This window comes from Silene latifolia, chromosome 6, assembly GCF_048544455.1.
Source record: "Silene latifolia isolate original U9 population chromosome 6, ASM4854445v1, whole genome shotgun sequence".
NCBI lineage: Eukaryota > Viridiplantae > Streptophyta > Magnoliopsida > Caryophyllales > Caryophyllaceae > Silene > Silene latifolia.
Window position 1 is genome coordinate 16,336,932 of NC_133531.1, and position 17,668 is coordinate 16,354,599.

The 17,668-nt window shown below is 39.9% G+C and overlaps 4 protein-coding genes and 1 long non-coding RNA gene across 5 annotated transcripts; 3 read left to right on the forward strand and 2 right to left on the reverse strand.

Annotated features, from left to right (window-relative positions):
• Positions 1-233: 233 nt before the first annotated feature.
• LOC141658628 (uncharacterized) lies at positions 234-2,789 on the reverse strand. Its single transcript, XR_012549319.1, has 3 exons — positions 2,348-2,789; positions 2,143-2,250; positions 234-369 (listed from the first exon to the last, which is right to left on the reverse strand). It is a non-coding gene; the product is annotated as an uncharacterized LOC141658628 (long non-coding RNA).
• A 1,616-nt stretch (positions 2,790-4,405) lies between these two features.
• LOC141587596 (uncharacterized) lies at positions 4,406-5,802 on the forward strand. Its single transcript, XM_074409071.1, has 2 exons — positions 4,406-4,424; positions 5,216-5,802. The coding sequence occupies exons 1-2, from the start codon at positions 4,406-4,408 to the stop codon at positions 5,800-5,802; spliced, it is 606 nt and encodes a 201-aa protein (XP_074265172.1).
• Positions 5,803-5,814: 12 nt separating this feature from the next.
• On the forward strand, positions 5,815-6,771 carry LOC141587597 (uncharacterized). Its single transcript, XM_074409072.1, has 2 exons — positions 5,815-6,057; positions 6,142-6,771. Exons 1-2 carry the CDS (start codon positions 5,815-5,817, stop codon positions 6,769-6,771), a joined length of 873 nt encoding a protein of 290 aa, XP_074265173.1.
• A 33-nt stretch (positions 6,772-6,804) lies between these two features.
• Positions 6,805-7,311, forward strand: LOC141587599 (uncharacterized). The gene has a single exon (XM_074409073.1). The coding sequence runs from the start codon at positions 6,805-6,807 to the stop codon at positions 7,309-7,311; it is 507 nt and encodes a 168-aa protein (XP_074265174.1).
• A 4,100-nt stretch (positions 7,312-11,411) lies between these two features.
• LOC141587600 (uncharacterized) lies at positions 11,412-12,287 on the reverse strand. The gene has a single exon (XM_074409074.1). The coding sequence runs from the start codon at positions 12,285-12,287 to the stop codon at positions 11,412-11,414; it is 876 nt and encodes a 291-aa protein (XP_074265175.1).
• Between the last annotated feature and the right edge of the window lie 5,381 nt (positions 12,288-17,668).

Consider the following 17,668-nt stretch of genomic DNA (forward strand, 5'->3'; position numbering starts at 1 on the left):
ACTATAACACCCTTAAATCTAGCCTTAATTATATACGTAAATTCTACAGAAAAACTGGTAGGATATGTTTGTAAATGGTTCAACTAGTCCAAAACCTGCAATTTCAAAAATTTTTCTAACTAAACCATTCACAACCATTTCCAACTCAAGAAGAGTGTCATAACCCCGCTTGGTGATAAACTAACTTACATATATAACTAAAGACGCGGAAATATAAGGATACAAACCAAAAATAGAAAGGGAGACATATGTCCCTTCAAATTATATACAAACCAAAAGTGTAAAAGGTTTACTAATAAAATAGCCAAAACTAGGTCCAAGGTTCCTTGCTCACTAGCCGTCTGTGACCCCCAACAAAGCATCAACAACCTGTCAATCGCATTTTATACAAACACGAAAGCCACAATTCAGTGGGGAGTAACTTCGAGTCCTCCCAGCCACGAATCGTCAAAATTAATGTAACATGTAATGTAACATGTAAACAATTTGATAAACCATTTACTTATCATGTATTCTAACAAATGACCCCTAAACTGACCCAACTAACTATCATGTGAATCATATAACAAATTGTAATCCAAACTCTATCAACCATAGCCGGCTTGCATCTCACCTTCTATGATTCATAGAATCATCAAACAAGAAAGGGCAATATATCAAAGACAGGCATAAGTTCTTAGTCCCGTCAATAGTCACTTTGTAACTCAAGTCTATACCACGAGGTAGGGAAGGTAATCGAACCGGTATCTTGGCTCAGCGGTTACTATTAAGAAAACATGGCCAAGAGACAACACAACCCTAGCCTAAAATCATGAGACCTAGACATGCGGATACACACCACCGCACCCAAGACTCACAACTTTTTTTTTAAAACAAAGTGAAGTGAGTACCCTAAGGACGCCACCGAAGGGTCGGCTAGTACTTAAGCTGACCCCATACTATCAAAATTAGTACCTGAGGTCATGCCCCAACTTGGATAAACATCCACTAGTCAGGAACACAAAGGCTATCAAGCAGTGAACATATACTCGTCAGAGACTATAAAGACCTATCTATGATGAAGGCCGAAATACTCACCTAGGACCTAGTCACAGCTAGTCCCAGCTTGAATATTTTAGCCCACACCACCCAAAACTCACCACATAAGTCAAGTAAGACACCCACTTAACCTTAAGAGGGCAAAAAGTCCTACTTACTAACATAAATTCTAACATTCTATCATGTGAAAGCTATATAAATGTCTATTTACAAAGATACAATCCCAACGGTTCCTCAATAAGAATTCAATACTAATTTCCAATCCTAGCAATTATAACAATATAAAAGGCTTTAGGGAAAACTAGGGCCATTACTACAAAATAAGAAGCTATTTAAATTCAACTAACTAAATAAGAAACTATTTAAATTCAACTAATTACACATGTGAAATAGAGATATAATAAATGGCCTAAAACAAGAAAAAGGCCGATTATCTAATTCATTCAACCGAATTTTTACCCGCAACCCCAGCCTGCGGCAGTGCGGGTCAAATTGCGGTGACCAATCACTCAATTAAGCGACATCGCATCGATCAAAGGGACTAAGGCTCGGTTTTAGCAGACAATCAACAAAACATTTCAATTATAGCTATAAAATTTATTTTGAGCCTATTAATTACCATTTCATTTTGTAAATTATCCTAACATGTGATAATTGTCAATATAACATAATTTTTCTACCATTAGCATAACTTTTAGCTACTTTTATGATTCTCTTAACAAATTTAACCATGTATACTCATTCTAACTATATCCATGATGAACTTAAAATGACGGACAAAGCATGGAAAACCGCGAAACAAGCAACGGACGACCGGGCCAACCCCAAGACCGGCCGGGCGGCTGTCTTGCCGGCTCTGCCGCCGCATTTGCGCCGCACCATTTCTTCTCTTTTTTTCATTTTTATACATTATAAGACCGTCTGAAAATTAATTAATCGTCCCCAATTCAACTTTGATAATTTTAAACTACCAAAAGGCACAATTTAAGCTTGCATGCAACTAAGTTTAACATGTGAAAATTACTACCCAAACAAAAATTCACCAAACATACAAGAATCAAAAACATGTGACGATCTTTCGTCGAGTAACTCGAAATATGTTACCTTAAGCTAGAAAATGAGCAATTAGTCCTCAAAACCGAAACCCTAACCACAACTAACCGCTATCCTCTACAATATACGAGTCCCCGAACTCGTCTTCCAATCCTTCACCTAAATAAACAATTAAAACACAATAATAAGCATATAAACCGAAAATTCCGAAATTTGGTCTTAAAATAACTTAATGAAAACTGAAATTAGAACATACTAAGTCGTAGATCGCGGCGAGGGGATTCCGGAAAGGTAAATTATGCGAAAAACGGACAAGAAACGAAGATTTTATGGCGATTTTAAGCTTGATTTTATGTTAATGGTGTTTTGGTGTTTTTGTAATATGTTGAGGATGATGATGAACAAAATCAGAAAAAGAAAGAATAGGGGGGAGGGGATGCCGCGCGTGAGAGAAGAAAGGAGGAAAAAGTACGTGCGGGATTTTTAGTCGGGATTTTTAACGAGTCGGTTTTGACTCGTTTCAATAATAATTAAATCCGTAAGTCAAATGCAAATTCCGTCAAGTCCAAAGTCTTTAAACACGAGATTACAATAAAATTGAGTATTCATTCGACCCATTTCCAAATTCGTTTACCCAACGTTCAAACGAATTGTCATTTTCCCCCCGATACGCCCTTATTTCGAAATAAAAGATTTTACACGGTTTAAACTATTTTTAAACATTTCAAAACTATCAAAATAAATACTTTTCTTCAAAATATAATAAAATTATATTTCTTTAAATTATTTTTACATTAAATACTTAATTATCACTTTTATTTTGATTAATAAATTATTTCTGAAATATATTAACGGTCCGAAATTTACGGGGCGTTACATTTGATTTCAGTTGTATTGAGATTCTTAAACTTTTAGTTTGAGTTGGTCTGAGATAATGTAATCGCTAACTCTTTATACTTTAATAAATGTTGTTTGGAATTTGTAACTTTGATATACTAACCTCGGGAAACCGAGATGGTAACAACCTTTCTTGCTAGGGTAGTCCTTGGTAAGGTATCTTGGTATGAGGGGGTGTTACAAGTAGTATCATGTTTAGCGATATGCGGTTTTGTGAATCTCATAACCATATTAATTGTAATGTAATGAGTAGGATTTGAGCTAGGCATGTTTAGGAATGGAGACTAGTTATAGGTGGAGTGTGATGACTAAGATGTAGTAGTACAAGCATAGTTGGGGATATGTAGTGACTTGTGGTTTAGTAAGTGAAAAGTAGAGCTGAACCTTGTTATGTCAGATTTTGCACCGAATTGATCTGGTTGCCATTTATTTCCTGTTTGTTGTTTTAGGCCGAAAATTTATGAGAGTTATCCCTGTGAGTTAGCTTTCTAATGTCGTTGGTTTCAAGTTTAAAAGTTTTACGGTTTGGGAGAAATAAATATTTTAGTGGACAGTGGTCAGAAAGTTCCTGTGTAGTCATGTTTTCGACCCATGTTTTTATAAAAATTCTCATTTAAAACGTACTTATAATTTTTGAATAATTCTAACTCCACTGTCTAAAAAATTCACGAATTTTTTCAAATTGATAAGTCATGTTGCTAGACCATATTTGGTTATTCAATTATGATTTTTGCAAGTTGACCCAAATTTCTGACACATTGCTGTAAAGTTTCTGTTTTGACCAATTGAGTTGTAAAAAATTTTAAAAATAGAATTTATAAGCTTTGGAGTTCATTATTTTTCTCATGATTGGTTAACTCTCTATATTTTTCAGAAAGTATAATAACTCGAGATTTAGTCCAACGGTTATTTAATGGTGATTTTTGAAATTTACATCTTGATTTTGGTTTCTGAAAATGCGAGTCTTACAAAAGTTTTGATATAAATGCTTTATTATTTTCTAAGCCATGATAGATGAGTGATAGAAATGACACTATGAGACCTCATGATAGGAGGACTTGGGAGTTTTATCATTTATAAGTATTTAAGTTATCAGTAGTTTTAATTAAGTTGTAGTCAGTGGTGGAACTAGGGGGGCTAGCAGGGGCGGTCGCCCCCTGGTGAAAACATAATTTTTTTTATACTAGCTTAAGTTTTGAAAAAAAAAATTGAAAAAAAATTAGAATTTATGAAAAAATTTATCTATTAAACTATTCTTTCCAAATAATCTTTTATCTTATATAACAATATAACAAATAAGGAAAATTTCCTAAATACTATTTATTACCCTAAACTAATACACTAATAAAAATTATAAGATTAGCAGAGCCCTAACCCACAAACTCCACTCCTTCAATTATTGTCGATTCACGTCTATATGTCTAAAGCATTGGCAGGTAAGTAACCAAAGTCCAATTTGTGAGTTTTAATGTCAAATTAGCTTGTGTTATGCCTAATTCTCTAATCCTTAGGTTTTTTGCAATTGTTTTTTTGTCAATTGCAGGTAAGTTAGCCGTAACAATTAGCAAATAGCAATAACAATTTGATTTTGTATTTGCTCAAATCTCAATACAAAGGCATGTTCTCAAATTTAATTATTTTGATTTATAATCTTCTATTTGAGTTATAAGTTATGTATTTGTATTGTGCAATTTGTTAGAGAAGTAGACATGAACTTGAAAATTTGATCAATTATAATGTATACACTAGTATTAATTGAAAATTTGAATTGTCATGCTTAATTAGATATAATTTTTATTTATAGTGTATTCTTTTTTGTGGTAGATGAGTAAGAATATGAAAATTTCTGATTTTTTCAAGAAAAGAAGTTAAGAAGAGGTTAACACTAGTAATCCAACTGTAACTTCTACGGATGCGACAGAAACTGAAAACCCAAATATAGAAGAATTTAATGATCATGAATCTAACTTGGGTACTGAAAATCCAATTTATGAAGAGCTCCCATTTAAAGTTCCCCGTGTTGAAGTGTCAGATCAGTTATATTTAGAGTGTGACCCAGGGAAAAGAAAGCCAATTTAGGAATACCAAACATCAAAAGAGCAAAATGAAATCCGTAAAACTTTTCTTCAAAAAGGTCCATACACATGGCATACAACAAAATATCCTTCTGACCGAAAGGGTAGAAACTTTTGCTTATCTTGATTCAAACAATTTCCTGATTGGTTAGATTATTCACTGACTACTGATGCTGCATATTGTCTCCCATGTTTTCTGTATACCAAACCAAGTAATCGTCAAAGGGAAAATGCTTTCACAATTGAGGGATTTCGCTCATGGAAGAAAGTAAATGGGAAAGATTGTGCCTTTTTAAGTCATATAGGGCGAGATCATAACTCAGCTCACAAAAATGCAGTAAAAAAGTGTAATGATCTCTTGAGAATGGAACAACATATTGACACTCTGATTGATAATATAACACCTGAAATTATTGAAAGGAATCGATTGAAGTTAAAAGTATCAATAGTTGCAGTCAGATGGTTGACTTTTCAGCACTGTGCATTCCGGGGGCATGATGAAAGTCTTGGCTCACTTAATAGAGATAATTTTCTTGAATTTATTCGAGATATAGCCTCTTTTAGTAAAGATGTTGAAAAAGTTGTCCTAGAAAATGCTCCAGGAAATGCATCATACATATCACATCAAATCCAGCAAGAGATATTGTCAATATATAGTGATAGAATTCGAGACGTTATACGTAATGAGATTGGTGATCAGAAGTATTGTATAATTGTTGATGAAACAAAAGACGTCTAAAAAAGGGAGCAAATGACAGTGGTATTGAGATTTGTTGACAAAAATGGTTATATCCAGGAGCGTCTTTTTGACTTGATTCATGTCAAAGAAACAAATGCATTATATCTAAAGGGTGCAATTGAAAAATGTCTCCTTGCACATAAGTTGAACATTGAAAATATTCGAGGTCAAGGATATGATGGAGCTAGTAATATGCGTGGAGAATGGTCAGGTCTAAAAGCTTTGTTTTTGAACGAATGTCCATATGCTTATTATGTTCATTGCTTTGCTCACAGACTACAACTAGCTTTACTAGCAGCATCTCGGGATGTGATATCTGTTTATTAGTTTTTCTCTAAGCTAACATTTATTGTTAATATCATCATTTCATCTGCTAAGAGGCATGATCAATTACAAGCAGCCCATTTAGCTGAGATAGAGAGATTGATAGAACTTGAGGAGTTAGAAACTGGGAAAGGACAGAATCAAATAGGCACTATTAAACGAGCAGGAGATACCCGATGGGGTTCACACTTGGGATCACTTAATAGCTTGTTAAATATGTATACCGCTTCATGTTCAGTGTTACAGACCGTAATAAAGAAAGGAAAAGGTGTAAAAAGAGGAGAAGCTGATAAGGCTTATGATGACATGACTTCCTTTGAGTTTGTTCTTGTCTTGCACACGATGATTCAGATTTTGGGGATATCAAATGAACTTTGTCAAGCATTGCAAAGAAAATCACAAGATATATTAAATTCTATGCACCTAGTGTCTAATACAAAGATCTTGATACAAAAGCTAAGAGATGATGGGTGGGAGAATTTGTTACAACAAGTGTTATTATTTTGCAACAACCATGAGATCGAAGTGCCAAACATGGAGGATCATTATATTTATGGGAGAGGAATATTCAGACAACCAAAAGATCGTGTCACTAACTTACACTATTTTCGATTTGATGTCTTCAATGCTGCGATAGACTCTTAACTACATGAGCTAGATTTTAGATTCAATGATGAAATGATTGAATTGCTTTCTCTGAGTTCGTCTCTTGACCCGAAGAGAAAATTTCAAAATTTCAAGGTTGATGACATTTACAAGCTTGTTTCAAAATTTTATTCAGCGGATTTTACCGAGCAAGAGAAGTTGAATCTTAAAAGTCAGTTAGACCTCTTCTTGCTTGATATGAAAGAGCACCCTCAATTAGATAGGTTAAAATCTATATCTGATCTTTGTCGATGGCTTGCGAAAACTAAAAAGAGGGAGATATATTATCTTATCGATCGACTAGTTCGATTAGTCTTAACTCTACCGGTGTCAACTGCAACTGCAGAGCGTGCTTTTTCAGCCATGAAATTGATAAAGACTGCACTTCGTAATCACATGGAGGATGGTTATTTAACAGATTCATTAATCGTGTACGTTGAGAAAGGTATTGCCAAGGAGTTTGACATTGATTCGATAATTGATGAATTCGCTTCTAAGAAGAATTGTCGATCATTGTTAAAGATTTCGAAAACAAACTAGTGATTTTTAGGATGTTATTTATATTTTACATGTAATTTTAGCGGATCCACTTTATTAAAATGCATTATTAAAAAAAATTGACCTTATTTGTAACCTATGTTGAAATAGGTTTTGAAATACAAACTTGTTGTTTACGTCCGATCGCGGTCCGCCCCCCGGGTTAAAATCCTGGCTCCGCCACTGGTTGTAGTAGTTCCAAAACTTTGGGACAAAGTTTATTATTAGGAGGGTAGAATGTGACACCTTGTATTTTGGAGATATTTCGTGATACATTTTGATACATTCGTATAATTGATAATGATGAGATGATTGGTTGCATGAAGTTGGTTATGAGCTGAAATAGTAACATTAAGTTACATGAAGTTTTATGGAGGTTGTTGGTAGCATTTCTAGGTGAACTTCGGGGATAAAGTTCCTTTTAAGGGGGGAAGACTGTAATACCCCGTAATTTCATGTTGTAAATATTTATTAAGTTATGTAATTCGAGTAATTGCGAATAAATAATAATGGAAGCAAAATAAAAAGATAAATAAGATACAATAACAATTTGAGAGAATGGCATCGGGCCAAATGATCCATGGGGTTGGGCCGTGTATTCGAGATTTCAATGCATGTGTCGGGATGTTATTCCCGAGTCATTAATAATTAATAACAATAGTATGGTTAGGAGTTGGGATAAAATAAGGAAATACCTTATTCTATATAAAGGGGATGCCCTAGCTTCTTATTCATAATTGCAAATTGAAAATTACAATTAAGTAGATTGGGAGATTTAGAAAGGAAAAGAGTACATTCATCTTAAGACCGTCTCAAGGTAAGTTTATATAATCTTATAACATATGCATCTTATAATTACAATAACTCGTGATTTAGACCGCCTCTAGACTAGCTACTACCGTGACCTTGACCGTGTACTACCAGGGAGTAGTTGGACTCACGTCGGACCTCCATTGACCATCGGAGAAAGGGTTTGACCGGCGTTTTATATTAGTGTTTGTTGAAGTTGAACCATGAATGTTACCCGGTTGTGACCCTGTTTCTTGTGGTGGATTGGGGCTGGTGTGGCAGCTGACGTGGTGGCATTATAATAAGTTCAAAAATAATACAAGTAACTAAAATAATACGGAGTACTTGGCTTGCATAGTGTCACGCCCGAAACTTTGAGTCGAGGCGTGATGCGCACCCTTGTCTAAACACTCGACAAGAATGCAAGCGAGAGCGTAAAGCACTAGTGTTTGTCAAGCACTAGTGAATTCGTAATCGGTCTCGGGTTGTGGGTGTCGGAATCCTAGTCTCGATCGACACAAACGGGCTTGTTAGTGAAGTGAAGGCAAGAGTCGTTCACAAGAAAGCAACAACAAGCAATAAGAAGGAAACTTGGTAGGAAGTAGATTTTTGATTGACTAGTACTCCCTAAAGAGGGAAATTTGATAGTTATATCCTGGTAGCAGAAAACATTGAAAGTGTAGAATAGCGATATATCTATTTATGAAAAGAAAAGCTATGTTAACTATGCTAAACTAGGAAAGTATTTACTAAAAATATACAAGAGGAAATGAAACTACATAGCATAAATAAACCTAAGAGTTCGAAGTGTGCGGATCGTCACACTCTCCCCCACCTAATATGTTGCCGTCCTCGGCAACGCTAGAACTCTTCAAGTCTTCAAGTCTTCAAGGCTGGATTATTCGGCTGATGTTGCTGGAAGTTGATTGGAACGGATTTTGGCGCGCTTGCTCTTATTGCGGGTTGGATCGTCAGGATCTGGATGGTACGGCTTCAAGCAGCTCATATGGAAGACCGGGTGACACTTCATCCAGGCAGGGCGGTCAAGCTTGTAAGCAATTTCCCCAATCCGCTTGATCACTTGGATGGGGCCTTCATACTTTCGCACTAGCCGCTTGTCTCTTCCCCTAAGAAATCTCATCTGCTCCTTATTCAATTTCACCATGACCATGTCGCCTACCTTGAACTCTCTTGGCCTCCGGTTCGCATCTGCCCACTTCTTCATGCGGCGGGATACCTTCTCCAAGTAAGCGCGAGCAATCTCAGCATTGACATTCCATTCTTTAGCAAACTCGTGAGCTTTCTTCGCCCGGCCACCATAAAAATCTACAATTGTGGGAGGCAATAACGGTTGTTGACCTGTGACAAGCTCAAACGGGCTCTTGTTAGAAGAGGAGCTCATTTGAACATTAAAACGGAACTGGGCAACATCTAGGAGGCGCACCCACTCCATCTGGGTTGCGCCCACAAAATGTCTCAAGTACTCTTCCAACATGCTATTGAATCTTTCCGTCTGGCCATATGTTTGAGGATGGTAACTTGAGGACATCCGAAGTTTAGAGCCCAGGATCTGGAATAACTCTCCCTAAAATAGTCCCGTGAAGCGAGAGTAATGATCACTTACTATACTTTGAGGTAGTCCCCAATATTTCACAACATTATTGAAGAACATCGTGGCCGTCTCTTCAACACTGCACGTCTTCGGAAGGGGAAGGAATGTGGCATACTTCGAGAAGCGATCCGCAATGACAAAGATCACACTGAGAGCCTCTACCTTTGGTAACCCATATATGAAGTCCATCGAGATACTTTCCCATGGACGAGTCGGTACCGGTAAAGGATTTAGTAGCCCCCCCGGCTTCTGTTTCTCTCCCTTGTCTTCTTTGGCGGATCGACATGTGTCTTTGTGTACTCCATCACATCATCCTTCATCTGCGGCCAGTAGTAGCTTCTCTTCAGTAGGCATAAGGTTCTCTGCCACCCCGGATGACCTGCCCACAATGTATCGTGGCACTCTTGCAAGAGAATCTTTCGCAGCCCTGCCGCTTTTGGAACAAAGATCCGATGTCCCTTCGTGAACAAGAGGCCATCCTCCATCCAAAATTTGCGAGTCTTCCCTTCGATGGCTAATTGTTTTAGATTCCTTGCCACCGGGTCCTTGTCGAGGTGCTCTTTCACCTTAGCCTGAATATCGGTAGCCACTGTGGTGGTAGACAAATGAGCAATCGTGTGCAATGTGGCCAAATCACATCTTCGGCTGAGGGCATCAGCGACTCTGTTCGCGGCTCCTGGTCTGTAAGCGAATTCCACATCGAACTCTGCCAACAATTCTTGCCATCTAGCTTGTCGGATGTTCAGCTTGGGCTGAGTCAAGAAGTGAGATGTTGCGGTATTGTCAGTCTTGACAACGAACTTCGATCCCAAGAGATAGTGCCTCCATCCCCGCAAGTAATGAACAATAGCTAGAAGTTCCTTCTCTTGTACCGCATAATGATTCTTGGCTCCATTAAAATTTCTGCTCTCGAAAGCCACTGGGTGACCCTCTTGGAGTAGCACCCCCCGAGGGCGTAATCAGATGCATCCGTCTCAACTTCAAAAGGCTTCGTGATATCCGGCAACGCCAAGACCGGCTATTATACCACCGTTTCCTTGAGCTTCTCAAAGGCCCTCTTCTTGTCGATAGACCACTCCCACTTATTATCCTTCTTCAGCAAATCAGTGAGCAGGGCAGCAATTTTCGAGTACGCTCGGATGAATCTTCGATAGTAGTTTGCGAGCCCCAAGAAAGAGCGGAGCTCAGACACACTCTTTGGGATTCCCCAGTCCTTGATAGCGGCAATTTTCTTCGGATCCATCTTCAGTTTGCCTTTGCCCACTATGTGACTAAGGAAATTCACTCCGGGTTTGGCAAATTCACATTTTTCTCTTTTCACGAATAAGTGGTTCTCTCGTAGCTTCGCGAAAACCAACTCCAAGTGTTTTACGTGTTAAGTCAATGAGCGACTATATACAACGATATCGTCCAGATATACCACCACGAATTTGTCCAGGTACTCGTGGAAAACATGGTTCATCAACGTACAAAACGTTGCAGGTGCGTTCCTCAAGCCAAAGGGCATGACCAACCATTCGAAAGACACATACCTCGTCACACAAGCAGTCTTCGGCTCATTTCCTTCGGCAATTCGAACTTGATGATAACCAGATCTCAGGTCGAGCTTGGTGAAGTATACAACGCCTTGTAATTGGGCGAAAAAATACGCCACCAATGGGATGGGGTAGCGGTTCCTCACCGTCAGCTTGTTCAGAGACCATTAGTCGATACACAATCTCAGACTACCATCCTGTTTCTTCTGGAAGAGCATAGGGGCTCCATATGGAGCTTTGGAAGGTCGTATCGATCCCGAGCGAATCAGATCGTCTAGTTGTCTTCGTAGTTCCGCAAGTTCGGGAGGCGCCATCCGATATGGCCCTCGAGCAGGAGGTCTTGTGCCCGGGATTAATTCAATTTGATGGTCTACCAAACGTCGGGGTGGAAGACTCATAGGTAACTGATCAGGCATCAAGTCCTTATTGTCTCCTATCACCTTCTCTACTTGTGGTTCCAAGCATTCAGCAAGTGTGTCTTCTTTCATGGACACGGTACACAAGTATGTAGGCTCTCCTTTTTGAAGTCCCCTCTTCAACTGCATTGCCGAGAGGAGTGGCCCCTTTTGCTTTCGGTCAGCTTTAACAACTTTCACAAGATAGGGTTTTGATCCTACCATTATTAAAGACCCATTGCGGGGAATCAGAAAGGTTGGGGTTCGCTTCAGAAAATCCATGTCGAGGACGATCTTGAAGTCATCCATCGGGATGCTGGTGAAGTCGAGCTTTCCCGTCCATTCGCCCATCTTAATCACCACTTCTCTAGCGACACCCTGAATCGGCAAGGCCTTGGAATTAACAGCTTTCATGCTTCCTCCTTCTCGGTTCAACTTCATTCCGAGTCTCTTTGCTTCGTCGGGGGTGAAGAAATTATGGGAGGCCCCTGTATCTATCATATCTCGAGTAGCCTTCCCATTGACACTTATCTTCATGTACATCAGTTCCGTGGACTTGGTCTCGGAGCGCTCAACGCCCATGCCCATTGAGCGCTCAACGCCCATGCCCATTAAGCACATCATGTGGACTGCTCCCATTCGAGCCATTTCTCCTTGCTCACTGGCCTCATCATCATCTCACCCCTCTGCATCCTGGTCTATCCCCTCGGGATTCTGTTCTACCGACATCTTGGATAAATTCTTCTTGAGGGTGTTGAACTCCCCCTGGTGAGGGCACTCGGACATTCGATGCGATCCTTTACAAAGGAAGCACGTGAACGGCTTCTTAGCAGTCGACGCTTCAGAATTACTACCCTTAGAAGAGGTTGGAGTAGAATTCGCCGGACCCCATCTCCTATTATCACCTCCGGGACGGAACCGACTATTACCCGTAGATGGAGGTCTTGCTTGTGAAGTCGTCCCTCCAAACCTTTGGTTGCTTCCGCCCGTTGCAGCGAATCCCTTCTTCTGGGAGGTTTCGCGCTCCGTGTAATAGTCAACTAGCCTTTCAGCCGCTGTCATCGCAGCCGAGAGGGACTCTGGTCGCTGTCGCATGATTTCTCGCTGAGCCCACTCCTTCAAACCATCAATAAACTGAAACACCTGATCCTTCTCGGTCATGTCCGCTATCTCCAACATACAAGCCAAATACGCTTTCACATAATCACGAATCGAGCCTGTATGTTTCAAGTTCTTTAATTTCCTTCGACCTAGGAAATCGGTGTTCTCCGGGTAGAATTGCTCCTTGAAGAGTCACTTGAAATCGTCCCATGACTCTAGCCTAATGGTCCCTGCCTCGATCACGGCATGTTTCGAGCGCCACCATTGTTTAGCGTCATCCGTTAGGTACATAATCGTCGTGCTAACCTTTAGACGTTCGTCGAGCGCGCTCACTCGGAAGTATTGTTCCATGTCGAAGATGAAGTTATCGACTTCTTTCGAATCTCTCGCCCCACTATACTTGAGGGGTGTAGGCGGCTTCACCTTAGGAGTTCCACCAAAACTCCCGTCCGCGACCATTTTCGTCAAGGTATTGCACATGTTCTCGAGTAGTTGCTCGATTTTTTAAAAAGATAACCCACATTCGAGTTATACTCTTTCGGAATTGCCTCTTCGACGGCCACAAGGCGGCTATCGTGCCTATTTATGGACTCGTCTACGGCCTCGAAGCGGGCATCATGCCCCTTTACCGTCTCATCAACTACTTGGTGAGTACTCTCCAAACTCACAATGATAGCCTCCAAGGATGGAATTTTCTCGTCCATCAATCTCTCTAAAGCCGCCACTCTGGCCTTAGTGTCACTTTTGTTCCCACTCGGATCTACCGCCTTTGATGCCATCGTATACAGCAGCCCATCAAGAAGACCGGGCTCTGATACCAAATGTCACGGTCTGAAACTTTTGAGTCGGGGCGTGACGCGCACCTTTGTCTACACTCGACAAGAATGCAAGCGAAAGCGTCAAGCACTAGTGTTTGTCAAGCACTAGTGCATTCGTAATCGGTCTCGCATTGTGGGTGTCGGAATCTTAGTCTCGATCGACACACACGGGATTGTTAGTGAAGTGAAGGCAAGAGTCGTTCACAAGAAAGCAACAACAAGCAATAAGAAGGCAACTTGGTAGGAAGTAGATTTTTGATTGACTAGTACTACCTAAAGAGGGAAATTTGATAGTTACATCCGGGTAGCAGGAAACATTGAAAGTGTAGAATAGCGATATACCTATTTATGGAAAGAAAAGCTATGCTAACTATGCTAAACTAGCAAAGTATTTACTAAAAATATACAAGAGGAAATGAAACTACATAGCATAAATAAACCTAAGGGTTCGAAGTGTGCGGATCGTCACACATAGACTATTCTCATTCCAATCACCATAAATTAGTTGGCTTGCATAAATAATTAAAGTCAAATAATTAAAGTTAAATAGTTAAAGTCAAATACGGAGTATAACATAATTACTCAGCAAGATACGATAAATTAGGACAGAATAATAAGAAGTCGGTAACATTGGGAATTAACTGTCATTTGTTTAAAAAGGGTGCAATAAAAAGTTGTGTGATGGGCGAAAGCTTGGTTAAAAAGACATCTCAGAGTCAAGACCTAACAAATAAACGCGGAGGTGCTGAATTTCATGTGGGATGCTTCAAAATCCTTGTGTCTTACTCAACTCAAATCAAGACTAAATTGAATGGTTAATACCAAATGAATGACACAGTAAATTAAATTGCACAATCATATAGTGACGGCCAGTGATTTAAGTTCAAGCACCACATCAACATCCAAATAAGAAGCAGGAATTGCATTCCTTAGCCAACATTGAAACAGAGAAAGCAAGAAAAAGGAAGAGCCATACAACAGCTAAATAACACAAATTCCCTCTCTTCTGCAGCCACAATGCAAGGTTGCAGACTATTACAATCAACAACAGAATAAAGAACATCAAAGCCAAACAACGCCAATAATATGCTAGAAGAACGAGTAGCAATGGACATATCCATTGTTTACCAGCAGAGGTTTTCTTATTCATGGGAAAGACGTTAAATCCTCGGTATTAACAATATTCACCAAATATCTCAAACAAGCAATGCAATCAATTAGCTCCTCAAATCAAGCTATTAGAATTATCTTCTATTGTAAATAGAGGAAAATATTATCTACTATCCTATTATGTAACAGGATCCTTATATTAGCCTTATTTAGCTTACTCCCTTCAACTATATATACTTTACATTCTCTACATTGTAATACACATTTAATACATACAACTTCCTCATCTTATATGGTATCGAGACGCCAAAAACGATCCCTAAAAACACCCTCTACCAGCCGCCTCTGTCCACGCTCACCCTCGTTCAAACACCCTAAAATAACCACAATCAAACCCCTTCAACCTCCCGTCACCATGACCCAAACCGAAAACAATGTTCCCAACCCTCACGATGCCACCTCTCCTCTCACCTCACTCAATTTAAACCATTGTGTGAAACTTACCTCGGCTAACTACACGTCATGGAGATTCCAAATGACTCATCTCCTATTCGGATTCAGCCTTTTGGGATTTCTTGACGGTACCAATCCACCACCATCAAAGACAATCGTCTCTGACGACAAAACAGAACGCGCAACCCCGCATATTTCACGTGGCTCAAGCAATATGGTCTCATCTTGTGTACCCTAATGGGTACCTTATCAACCACCATTCAAGCATTAATCATCCGCGCAACCACCTCAAAAGAGGCGTGGGACATTGTCGCTCAAACCTATGTAAACCCGTCCCGCACCCACATCTTACAAATAAAAGACCGCCTCGATTCAATCATAAAAACCGCTAACCAATCAATCACCGAGTATATGCACGCCATTAACGCGTGTATCGACCAGTTGGCATTAATGGGTAAGGTTTTGGATCCAGAAGATGTCGTATTCAAAGTCCTTAAAGGTCTCGATTATAACCTATTCAAACCCGTAATCGATGCTGTTCGCGCCCGAGACACTCCAATTTCGTTTGAAGCACTTCACGAGAAGTTACTTCAACACGAACTTCTCATTAAGCAAAACCCGACAACCGATCCTTTTCAAGCCACTGTCAATCTCAACTTTCGCCACAACAACCAGTACCGCAACAACCACCGTCACAACAACAATTCCACCCCTGCCTATACACCCTCTCCTGGAAATACACCCGCCTCGACCAACCCAAATCCCCGGCCCTTCAAGGGTCACTGCCAATGGTGCAGGAAAGTCGGCCATGTTATAGCCGACTGCCTTTTATTTCGCAAGTTATTTCCTACCATCGTTTTCCCTGCACCTCCTACCCGACAACACCAGTTCGTACCCCAGGCCCACACCGCCGCAACCCATAATTCAACCGCCCAAAACCCAAATTACCCCCTTGACAGCGGCGCCTCGAATCATGTCACATACGACCTTGAAACGCTCTCTCTTCACTCGCCATATCTTGGCTCGGACGACCTGCTTATTGGGGATGGCTCCGCGCTCAATATTGCCAATATAGGTTCAACCACTTTACCTTTCTCTTCAATTAAACTGTCTAATGTCTTACATGTTCCGAAAATTTCTCGAAATATTATCTCCATTTCGCAATGATGCAAAGAAAATAATGCTTATGTTGTGTTTTCCTCTTCTAATTTTTTTGTTAAGGCAATAACGACGGGAGAAACCCTTCTCTAGGGCCAAGCTAAGAATGGAATTTACGAATTGAGTCCGTCGCAACCAACTGTCTACTCTACAACGAAAGACTCAACCTCGATATTATGGCATCATAGATTATGCCAACCAACCTTTGATGTTATGAATATTATCAATAAACATTTGCATTTTAATATGTCTCGTTTTTCTTACTGTGAATCGTGCCATATTAGCAAAAGGAAGAAACTTCCGTTTGCAATCTCGTCATTCAAAACCACATCACCACTAGAATTAATTTACTCCGACTTATGGACTAGCCCTGTTATTCTCGCGAAAAATATGAATATTACGTAGTTTTTGTCGACCACTTTAGTAAATATATCTGGCTTTTTCCACTAAAACAAAAATCCGAAACAACCCAAGTATTTATTTGGTTTAAAGCATTAGTGGAAATTTTTTTTAACAAACCCATCCGTCAATTTTTCTCGGACAATGGAGGCGAATTTCAGAAATTAAACCCAACCCTACTCGACAATGGTATAAGTCATTTCTGTAACACCCCCATACTCCAAGTGCCTTACCAGGACCACTCAGGTATGAAGACATTACCATCTCGGTTACCTGAGGCAATGATAATCAAATAACAATGAAGAAACAACGTTTAAATATAAATACTTAGCGAAGAGTTACAATTCTCAAAACCAAACCAAAAGTACGATACATGTTCTCAAACTGACTGTTCTAACTAAAATGTAAATAACTAATAAGCTACAGCGGAAGACTCCTATCATCATGTCGTGGCAATCCCAGCTATCCCAGTACTCATCTCAATACCTACTCAATATCTGCTCACCATCCCCGAATGGATCACCGCAGGTTTACAAAACAACACCGGGGTCAGTACTAATCACACAATTCAATATATACTAACAATAAAATAAATGAGACAGACTTAATCACACACACACAATCACGCCAAATCCAATCATCTCTATCACCGATCGTCCCTTTGGACCACCGCCCGATGGGGGACCGCAGCCGTACCCACCAAATCCCCGCTCCACATAGTGAGCGATAACCCCTGTCCATTAATGTGCACATCCCTTTCGTGGCGGGTTCCACGTATAGGCGAAACTAGGGCGTGAAGTCACTCCCGCAAGTGACCCCACTCAGCCGAGGCCACGCCTCACGAACCATAGACAACGATCACAACCACAATCACAATACAATTACTATATCAAACAACCAAACACAACACATCAACCAATATCCCATTATGGGACTAATACTGAGTAGGAAATCCTACCTGGTAAGCACACAATCGACGGCGGTCTCATC